This window comes from Chlamydotis macqueenii, chromosome 28 (genome assembly GCF_036417535.1).
Source record: "Chlamydotis macqueenii isolate bChlMac1 chromosome 28, bChlMac1.mat, whole genome shotgun sequence".
NCBI lineage: Eukaryota > Metazoa > Chordata > Aves > Otidiformes > Otididae > Chlamydotis > Chlamydotis macqueenii.
Genome location: NC_141583.1, coordinates 682,343 through 692,346, shown reverse-complemented (window position 1 = coordinate 692,346; position 10,004 = coordinate 682,343). Strand labels below are relative to the sequence as shown.

Here is a 10,004-nt window from a genome sequence, read left to right as displayed (position 1 = left end):
CGAAATCACCCACGCGCCGTCACAGGGGGCGTTTAATTAACATAGAATATATTTTAAAAAATAATAATAATAATAAATCACTCTGGCTCCCTCCCGGGCGGGGGGGGGAAACACGGGTCCTGGGGCCCCAGGTCCCCCCGCCCGTGGACGGGGCCCCCCCGCGCTCTCCCGGGGGTGGCGGGGAGGGGGGGGCAAAGTTACAAGTGCTTTCTACACGTCCCGCGGGGTCCCCGGCAGCTGGGCAGGGTTTGGGGGGGCGGGGGGTACATACGGGGCGCAGCTGGGGGGGATTTCTCCTTAAACATGATGATTAGCCAGAAAAAAAAAAAAAAAAAAATAAAACCAGAAGCAGCCCCCCTACACTCCCCCCCCGGGGGTCTCTACCTACGCGGTTATGTACAGCCGTGCCCGGGGGGGACGGGAGCCCCCTCTCCGCCGGGGTTTGGGGGTGCCGGAGAGCGCCTGGCTCGCATCCCCCCCCTTCCCGCCGGCCCCGGTGTGCCCCGGCCGCGTTCTCCGGGGAGGGAGCCGGCGTGGCCCCACCGTTAAAAACGAAAATAAAGTGGGGGAGAAAAAAAAAAAAAAAGGGGGGGGTGGACGGGGAGGGGGCACGGGGGAGGGGTCCGGAGGAGGGGGCGAGGGGCCGCGGGCGGTCACTGCAGGCGGTCGGTGCGGAAGGAGTCCTCCACGGCCGGGTCGGTGAGCAGCGCGTACGGGTCGCTCAGCATGTTCAGTCCGTCCAGCGTGAGCGGCTCGATCTTCAGGTCCTCCTCCAGCCCCAGCGCCGCCGCCTCCACCTCGAAGCCGGGCACGCCGGCCAGCGCCGTCGCGATCTCCTTGGAGATGCCGGGGGGGGAATCCCCTGCGGGGAGCGGGGGGAAACGGGGGGCTCAGCGCGCCCCAGCGCCGCGGCAGGGGAGGGGGAGCTGCGGCGGCCCCCCGGCCCACCCACCCACCTGTGAGGACGATGTTGGGGACGGGGCCGTGGCGGCCGCAGTTGCTCAGGTTCTGCCGGTGGAGGCCGGGGGGGTCGTAGGCGCCCTCGCCCGGGGGGTAGCCCAGGCTCCCCAGCTCCTCGGGGAAGCCGGCGGGGCTCTCCCCCATCCCGAACTGCTCGAACTGCGGGGAGAGGCGCGTCACGGGGAGGGACGCCCCCCGCTGCGGCCCCCCCGCGTCCCCGCGCCGCGAAAACTCACGCTGCCCAAGCCGAAGTCGCTCAGGGGCTGTCCCAGCTGCTGCTGCGGCTGCAGGGAGGCGTTAGGCTGGTACGGGGCGGGGTACGGGCGCTGCGCCGCCCCGCTCGGCGGCACCGGGGGCCGCGGCGGCTGCGGGGGGGGCTGCACGGGCTGGTGCAGGGCTTTCTGGCTGGGCTGGGACGGCAGGAGCAGGCCGGGCTGGCCGTAGGAGTACGGCGGGAGCCGCTGGTCGGCCGGCAGCTTGCTGGTGTCCAGGGGCACCCCCTGCGGGGAGAAAAACGGGGGGGGGGTCAGCCCGCGCCCACCAAAGCGCCTCTGCTCGGTGCCCCCGTCTCTTCCGGGACGGGGACCGCCTCCGCCAGCCCCCCCCCGGTGCGTCCCCCAGCACCGGCAGCGGGTCGGGCGGCCCCCGAACTCCGGCCCCGCCGGCGGGCGGGCGGGCGACCGACCGAAACCCTGCGCCCTGCACCCCGCGCCTGCGGCGGGCCGGGCTCCCCGCTCCGCAGCGGGAAAGCGGGGTTTGGCGGGGGGGCCGGCAGGCGGCGGGGGCGGGGGGGGAGCCCCGGCCGGGACGCGCTTCCCTGGCGCGTGGCGGAGATGAGGATGGCGAACGAGACAGAGGGAGAGGCGGAGGAGACGGAGGCGGGCGCGCGGCCGGGCCGGCGCGGGCGATGGACCATGCATACCTGGGTGATGGAGGACAATGTGGGTGACATTGTTGGTGAGAACTGTTTGGGGTGCTGCCTCCTGGAGTCTCCACCCATGGGGAGGGTGAGGGGGCTGAGCGGGACCCGTCGGCGGGGCGAGGCGTTTATGGCCGCCGGCACCATGGGGGCGTAGGAAGAGCCGCTCAAGCCGGAGGGCAGGCTGGGGTTGCTGGGGGAGGACTGGATGGGCTGGCTGCGGGGGGACGTGGGCAGCGAGGGGTTGCTGAGCGAGGAGGAGAGGGAGGAAGGCAGGGACTGGTTGGAGAGCGAGGACGGGATGGAGGAACTGCTCTGGGAGGACTGGAGCGAGGGGTTGCTGAGGGAGGACTGGAGCGAGGGGCTGCGCAGGGAGGCCTGGAGGTTGGGGTTGCTAAGCGAGGACTGCAGGGACGGGTTACTCAGGGAGCTCTGCATAGGTGAGGAAAGTCCTGTGGGGACAAAAAACAAGAGAGCGCCGTTACCCACGGAGCCGCCGGCGCCCCAGGCTCTCCTCCCCGGGCCGGGCCTGCCCCAGGTGGGATGGAGGGTGACGGAGGCGACCACAACGATGGAGACACAGACGGACACACGCGCCCCGGGAACGGGGCCGGCGGCGCGGGACGCTCCGGCTCGGCGAGCCGAGGACGGCGGGGCGGGAGGCCGCCACCCCACGCGCCCCCCGCACCCTCCAAGGCCGTTGGACCCCGCGGTTCTGCCCGCCCCGCTTCCCAGGCTGCGGCGCCTCCGTCCCGGAGAGGCTCCGGGACGCCGGCCGGGGGCTTCCCGGCTCCCCCAGCCCCACCCGGCGCTCGCTGCGGGCTGCCCCCCGCCACGGGAGTCTCTCTCTCGGCTCCGGCCCTCACCTGGCGAGTCGTAGCCCGCCCCCAGCCCCATGCCGCCGCTGATGCCCAGGTGCGTCATGGTGTTGGCCAGGTTGCTGGTGCTGCTGCCCCCGCTCAGGCTGGGGTAGGTGGTCTCATCCGGGTCGAGGGGGGTGGGCAGCGGGGAGGGGAAGTGCAGGTTGGTGAGGTCGGGGAGGGAGCCGCCCGTGTTGAGGGCCGAGGGGATGAGGGGGACGTTGGCAGGCTGATCCGGGGACGGAAATATGCTGGGGGGAAAAGAGAGACGCGCTCAGCGCGGGAACGCCGCTGCCCCCACCGCGCCCCCCTCCCCTCGGCTCCAGCCCCCCTCCGCGGGCGCGGGCTGCCCAGCCCAGGACTTACTGGATCCCGGGGACTTCGCAGGAGCGCGGGCGGGCCGAGGATGAGGAGAGCTGCGGAACCAAAGAGGAGGAGTGAAGCGAGGCCGGGACGCTGGGCCCCAGGCCCGGCCAGCCGCGGTTTGAGGGCAGGAAGGAGGCAGAGGCTGTCGCAAGGCCCCGCGCGCAGGAAGCCGGCGGCCCGGGCCGGGGGGACGCAGGGGGACGCGGCGGCGGCTTCCTCGCCGCCCTTCCTCCGCGCCCACCTTCTTGGTGTCCCAGGGCTTCAGCGAATGCTTGCTGTCGTCGAAGCTCTCTTCGATGGGAGGCACTTGGAAGAGAAACACTGCACAGGGGGAGAGCACAGCGTGAGCGCGCGGAGGGCGGCACGGCCCCCCCGCGCCCACCCCGGCCGCGAGCGGGGCGCCGCAGAGCCGCCCGCCACAGAGGGGTCCCCGGGCGCTGCCCACCGCGCCCAGCTGGGTGCCGCGCCGCGGGGCGCGGGCGGGCGCTCACCTTTGCTGTCCGCGTCCCCGTCCAGAAAACCTGCGGGAGAGCGGGCTGGTGTCAGCGGCAGCACGCGGCGGGGGGGGCGCAGCGCGGGGCAAGGGGGGCTGCCGCGCGGCCCCGCTGCGGGGGGATGGGCTCCAGCAGGGAGGGGGCGCTCACCGCTGCGGCGGCCGGGCGGCGGCGCGGCCTGCGAGGGGCCCAGGTACGCGTCCTGGGGGTTGGGGTTCATCACGCTCGTGTGCAGCGCCGAGTCGGAATTCGTCCTGAGGGGAAAAGGAAAAGCGATCGTCAGACGGGCGGGGGCTCGCCCTCGCCCCCCAGTTAGCTGTGACAGCCCCCCCGGGCAGCGCGGGGGTGGGCGAGGGCAGGGCCGGGACAGCAGGCGAAAAGGGGAAGAGCGGGGTGGGGGGAAGGGAAGGGGAGCACGGCGGGGGTTTCGGTGGAGGACCAACCGCCTCCCTCCAAGCCCCCCGTGTCCGACACGACGCCAAGGGGCTCCGCGGGGACCCCGTCCCCTTCCCCCAGCGTGCCCTGCCCTCCCCACGCCAATCTCTAGCGGGGTCCCTCGCCCGGCGCTTCCAGACACGCCGGGGCTCGCTCCGGCCCCGTCTGCCCCAAGGGACCCGCGCCCCCGGCACCCCGGCGGGGCTGGGGGGGCTATTGCGCCCGCTGCGTTCCCAATTAGCGGGTCCGAAGCGGAGGAGCGCGGGGAGGAGCCGGGAAAGGGCTGCTGGAGCGACCGCCGCGGCCTGGGACCGCACAAGGGGGATATTGTTCAGCTGCGGCGCAGCTGGGAGGCAGGAAGCTCCCCCGGGCGCCCGTGGGACGCAGCCCCCTCCCGCGGGGGGCCCAGCCGGGGAGTGACGGCACGGCCAGGACCCCCCCACCCCCCCGCCGCCACCGCTCTGGCACCCCGCTGAGACCCCAAAACGGGGCCCGATCCCCCGGGGCTGCGGCGGCAGAGCCGGAGCCCGGCCCCGAGCCCGCAGCCCCACGGGATGCCCTGCCCCGCACCCGGGAGCCCCGCGCCCCCCCGAAAAGCGGCTCCTCGGGGAGCTCAGCGCGGCGGCGCGAGGGCTGCGCCAAGCCCAGGGCGCGCGGGGCCAACACTGCTCCGGGGTCCCCAGGGCCGCCAGCACCCCGGGGGTCCCCTGTTCAGCAGCCGGGGCCGCCCGGAGACCCCTTCCCCTCTCCTGGGGGTCCCGAGGAAGGGCCGGAGCCCGGCTTGGAGACAGGGAGCGCGAAAACGGAACAAAAAAGATCGTTCACCTGTTGAGAGCCGACGGCAGCCTGAACAAGTGGCCTTTCTCCACGGGGAAGTTACTCCAGGGCATGGTCCTTCGCAAGGAGAAACAGCAGGGTCACGGGGGGCGAGGGGGGGCGCAGGGAGCACTGCCCCGCGCGGGGAGGGGGGCAGCGGGGCGATGACTTTGCGGTGAGATTCCCGGGGACGGCTCCTGGGAGCACAAGGTCCTGCGGGGAGGGCGGCCGTGCTCGCGGCGGTGAGGTTTTGGGAAAAAAAAAAAAACAAACAAAAAAACCTCTTCTTTTGGGGAAAAAGCCAAGGCTCTGTCCCAGGAGGCGAGGGAGCACGGCAGAGCGCAGCCCGGGGCCGCCGCCAGCACCCGCCGCTAGCACCCGCCGCTGGCCGGGAGAAGGGGCACGCGCAGTCCCTTGGCTCCCGGGGAGCAGAGCTGTGCCGAGCTCAGCGCTGCGGCGCGAGGGCAGCCCGGAAAATCCAGCCCGGGAGCCCCAGCGACCTCGGCAAGGGCTGAGCCGCGCGCTGAGCCGAGCCTCGAGCGGCCGCCGCGCGACGGAGCTGACGCTCGGGCCGGGCCAGCCAGCCCCGTCCTCGGCCGGCCAAAAGCCGGAGCGCCCAGGGGCTCGGCCGCTCGCTGCTTCGCCCCGGGCGGGATCCCGCTGCCGCCCCGCAGCGCGCCGCGGCCGGCTCTTTTGCGCATGGTGAAATCGTTCCTCCTCAAACGCCCCCGCTCCGCGGGACGGCGCCGCAGCACCCCAAACCAGGGAGGTGCGAGACCTCGGGGGGGAGGCGGCGGGCCGGAAACCGGCGCCCAGAACCGTCGGGAGGCACGGAAAAGCGCGGCGCCCTCACCTCCTCCAGCTGGGCTCGGGCGGGGGCGACAGGTAGGTGGGTCCGTAGGGAGAGCTGTCGATGTGAGCGGCGCGTTAAGGCCAAAACGGAGAGCGAGCGGCCGCGCCGGCGCCAAAGCGACCCCGCGGCCGGGCCGAGGCCGCACACGCTGCTGGCGCCCGCCCGTCCCAGAGAGGGGGCACCGGGGGCGCCGGGCCGGGGGGGGGACCGGGCTGAAGGATATCTGCCGGACGTACCGGCGCAGCGGGGACATCATCCGGCGCGGGTCCCGCTGCACCCGCTCCACCAGCCCGTGGTGCCGCGTGCTGCGCGTGGAGTCCAGCGGCGAGTGCAAGGGGCCCTGCGGGGAGAGAGAGCGCGGTGAGCCCCCCGCCCGCCTGCGAGGGAGGGGGTCCCGGATCAGCCCCCCAACCGCCCCATCGGCCAGGGGACGGATCGGGGCCAGGCAACGGGATTAGAGGAGAACGTCCCCTCGCCCCGGCTCCTCCTCCTCCTCCTCCTCCCCACGTCCCGCTCCCGACCCCCCTCCCCGAGGCACCGAGGGGGGCTCCACAGGGGCCGGACCCCCCCGGCACAGCCCCCGGCCGCGGAGCGGGCGCTGCTCACCTGGAAGTCGGAGACGCCGCTGCCGATCTGGTTGACGTTGGGCAGGGAGCCGCTGTAGTAGGGCCCGCGGCTGTGAGCCAGCCTCAGCTTCTGCGCCTGCAGCTGGGCCGGGGGGGGACACACACAGGTCAGGGGGGGCCACGGCCGGCACCCCGGGGTGCTGGGGCTCCTCCAAACCGCCCCGCGCAGCCTCGGCCCCGTCCCGGCGGGCCGGCCCCAAGCTCCCCCTCCTGCCTTGAGCCCCAGGCGCGGCATCGAGCCCGGGGTGTCCCGCGGGAAGGGGTGCCCCGCGGGAAGGGGTGCGTCCGACCCGGCCGGCCCCAGGAGCCGCGCGGGAGCGGGCCGGGATGGCTCGGAGCGCCCGGCAGCTCTCCGCTGCGAACCCCCGCGCCGCGGAGGAGGCCCCAGAAGGGACTTTCCTCGCTCCGCGGGCGCTCCAGCGCAGGAAGGATGCCGAGCCCCCGCCGGGTTCCGCGGCGGGGACAGCCGCGTCTCGCCCCCGGCCCCGGCGCGGGGCTGAGCCCAACCCTGCTCCCCAAAGCCCCCGCGCCCCCCCGAGGGGCTCCGGGCTCCCCGGGCGCCGGCGCTCAGCCCGACCCCTTCCGTCGCAGCAGCTGGGTTTGCCTGGCTCGCACCAAAGAGAACCGGGGGCTGCGGGCAACGCCGGCCCAAAAAGCGGGGAGACCCCAGCGAGGCGAGCAGGAGGGGCCGCCGGCTCGGCCCCCCACGGCAGCGCGCCGGCTCCCGGCGCCGCTCAAGGCCGGGGAAGGAGTCACGGCAAACCGCAGGCGGGAGATAACCGGGCCGGGGCTCTCGCCCCCCGCGCTCCCCGGCGCAGGAGAACCCCGGCGCAGAGGGGAGCCAGGGTCCCGGGCAGCGCCGGCCCCGCCAGCCCCCTCCTGCCCCGCGGGAGCCGGCCCGGGCTCCGACCCTCGGCTCCCTCATCCCGACGGGCGCGGGAACGCGCGCTGCTCCCACGTCCCGGGAACGGGCACGGCCCCCAGCACCCCCTCCAGCGCAGGGGATGTCCCGTTCCCCTGCTCCGGCACCCCGCCGGGGGAAGGAGGGTTTCCTCCATCCCAATCCACCGAGCCAAGGTCAGGGCGTCCGAACCCCTCCGGAGCCAGGGGGTCCCCGAGCGCCGGCGCCCACCCGTCGCCCGCCAGCGCCGGCGGAGACCAAGCCCAAATCCCGCTCAGAAACGTCCCGCAGCCGGGAAAGCCGCGACGGCAAATTCCCAAGCTTAAGGCCAGCAAAATCCAGATCCAAGGGAAAAATTAAAAAAAAAAAAAACAACAAAAAAAAAAACCAACAACAAACCAACAAAAAACACCCAACCCACAACCAAAAAAACGGGAGATTTAGTCAACAGCTGGCTGCGGCGGCGCTGCGGGATTAGCGCGAGGAGCTGCGCCGGGCTTAAGGGATCCGGGAGGAACGGGAGCGCGGCTCGGGGGCCGCTGCGCCCCCATGGCAGGAGCGGGGCGCCCCAGAGCGGGGCAGCAGCCCCCCGGCCGCAAAACCGAGGCGTCCGCGCAGAACGAGCTCCGCCGGCGCCACGGCCGCCGCCAGCTCCTCGCCTGCCGACGCGGGGGACGCACGGGGCCGGGACGTCCCGCGGGGCCGGCGCCCTGCCCAGGCCGTGCTGCCCCGCGGCCCCGCAGCCCCGCGGGCAGGGGACGAGCCCCCCGAGGAAGCGTCCCGGGCAGGATTAACGGGAGGACGGTCCCGCCGCCTCTCCCCCGGCTTCGCTGCACATTAACCAGCTGTTTACTGTGCAAACACGGCGCCGCAGGCTCCAGCCCGCTCCCAAAGTCTGCGGCGATGCGCAGGCCACGGCCTCTGCCTGCCGTCCCGCTGAGAAAGGGGACGAAACCTCCGGAGAGGTGGCCCCGCTCGGGACCCCCGCCCGGGCTCGGCGGGGAGGGTCATGCGTCGCTCCCTCAAAATCGGCGTCGCCTCAGGCCGGCGTGGCCTCGCCGGACACGGCTGCCAGCAGGGCTCTGCGTCCCCCCGGCGTCCCCTTTTTTGAAGGGCTGGTGGATTTCGCTCCCCTCCTCTCCCCGTCCCGCCCAGCCCAAGCGCAGGGCGACGCGGGAGCCTCCCCGTCACCGCTCCCCGTCACCCGGGCCAGCCTCTCCGCGCCTCCGGCTCCCTCGACGCCGCGCTCCTCTCCCCTCGCTCCGTATCTCCGCCGGGAAGGACGGCGCCGGCTGCCAGACCCCGCGGCCCTGCCGAGCCCCCTCGCCGGGGTCGGTGCGGCCCGCCACTCCGGGAGCCAAACCCCGAGCCTGGCAAACGGCCGCGCGATCCCTGCGGCCGCGGCCAAGCGGCGAAACGCAAACCGTAGCCACCCGTCTCCTCTCGACCGGGGATGCGCCGCAGCGTTCCCGGCCTCCCCGCTCCGCTGCCGGCCCCCGGCGCCCCAGAGCAGCCCTCCCGCCGCCGGGGCCCCTCCGAGACCCCCGTGGGGGACAGCGGCTCCCCTGCCCCAGAAGCTGTCAAGCGGGGAGTTTCCCCGGCCGGGATCCGGCGCGCTCATCCGCGTTCCCAGGCTCCAGCCGGGCTAAATTCCCAGGCTCCAGCGTCCGTCGCTTCCCGCGGGAGCCGGCCGCGTCGGTGGGACCAGCCCAGCCCTCCCGGGGGCGCTCAGGGCCCGATCCCCCCCGAGCCCCACGGCCGGTGGGGGACACAAGCCCGTCCCAGAGCCGCGGGCACGGGGATTCCCCTCCTCGCCCCCGCGGCGAGAGCCCCGGCGAGCCCTCAGGTGCCGGTGAGCCGCTTTTTCCACCCGGTCGCCAGGACCCGCGCACGGAAGCGGAGGAGACGCACGGCGGGACCCACGCAACGGCGGGACCCACGCAACGGCGGGACCCACGCAACGGCGGGACCCACGCAACGGCGGCCACGGGCCGGAGCGAGCCACGTGCAAGCCCTCGCCAAAAAAACCCACGGCCAAAAATAACAAATCAAAACGGACCCGGGGGAAGGGGACGCGGGGCACAGCCGGGCACCCGGAGAAGCAGGATTTCTCGGGGGGGGGCCCTTCCCAGCCCCTCCACACCCCCCCAGCAGCCCAAAACCAGTCCCATCCCCACGCCTTGGGGTGATGCCCCCTCCAGCCCCATCGCCTCTGCACCCCCAAACCCCCTCATCGGCCCCTTTGGGCACCCGCCCGAGCACCCCCCCCCACCCTGCACCCCTCGCACAGCCCCTGCTACCCCACGAGAACCCCCCCTCCTCCTGCACCCCCTAAAGCCCCCCCGCACCCCGAGACCCCCACACCCCCCCATCCCTCACACAGGTCCCCGCCCCCTCTAACGCCCCCCCCACCCCCCAGGCCTTCACTCGGCCCCCGGCTCCTCACAGCCCCCGGGGCCCCCCGGACCCTCACGACCCCCTCGGGATCCCCACGACCCCTCTGCTCGCCCCCCCCAGCCCTCAGACCGCCCCCAGACCCCAGGGCCTTCAAGACTCTCCCGGGCCCCCCGGCCCCCCCCGCCCCCCGGGACCCCCCAGCCCCCGGGCCCGTCGCGCATCCGGCGGGGGGAGGCCGCGGCGGCGCCGCTCACCCGGGTGGAGCAGATCTCCATCATCACCTCCTCGAAGGCCGCCGTCTCCTCCGCCTGCCGCTGCTTCTGCAGCGCGATCTTCTCGCTGAACTTCCGCGGGTTGGAAGTACCGGTACCGCCTGA

The 10,004-nt window shown here is 73.8% G+C and overlaps 2 protein-coding genes across 3 annotated transcripts in view; one reads left to right on the top strand and one right to left on the bottom strand.

Moving 5' to 3' along the window:
* INTS3 (integrator complex subunit 3) overlaps nt 1-10,004 on the top strand; it is a 187,142-nt gene that overhangs the window by 89,171 nt on the left and 87,967 nt on the right. The window lies entirely within an intron of this gene.
* On the bottom strand, nt 28-9,998 carry CRTC2 (CREB regulated transcription coactivator 2). Its single transcript, XM_086768487.1, has 14 exons — nt 9,882-9,998; nt 6,310-6,411; nt 5,940-6,043; nt 5,704-5,757; nt 4,860-4,928; nt 3,750-3,853; nt 3,597-3,626; nt 3,347-3,426; nt 3,106-3,155; nt 2,746-2,990; nt 1,883-2,331; nt 1,197-1,460; nt 957-1,119; nt 28-862 (listed from the first exon to the last, which is right to left on the bottom strand). Exons 1-14 carry the CDS (start codon nt 9,903-9,905, stop codon nt 654-656), a joined length of 1,947 nt encoding a protein of 648 aa, XP_086624613.1. The 5' UTR covers nt 9,906-9,998; the 3' UTR covers nt 28-653.

Excerpts from the sequence above, each read along its gene's own strand:
- CRTC2 (XM_086768487.1), bottom strand. The coding sequence starts at position 9,905 with ATGATGGAGATCTGCTCCACCCGG. Across the intron at positions 6,044-6,309 it reads GCGGCGTCTCCGACTTCCAG|GGCCCCTTGCACTCGCCGCT; the intron begins GTGAGCAGCGCC and ends CTCTCCCCGCAG. Across the intron at positions 1,120-1,196 it reads GCGACTTCGGCTTGGGCAGC|TTCGAGCAGTTCGGGATGGG; the intron begins GTGAGTTTTCGC and ends CTCTCCCCGCAG.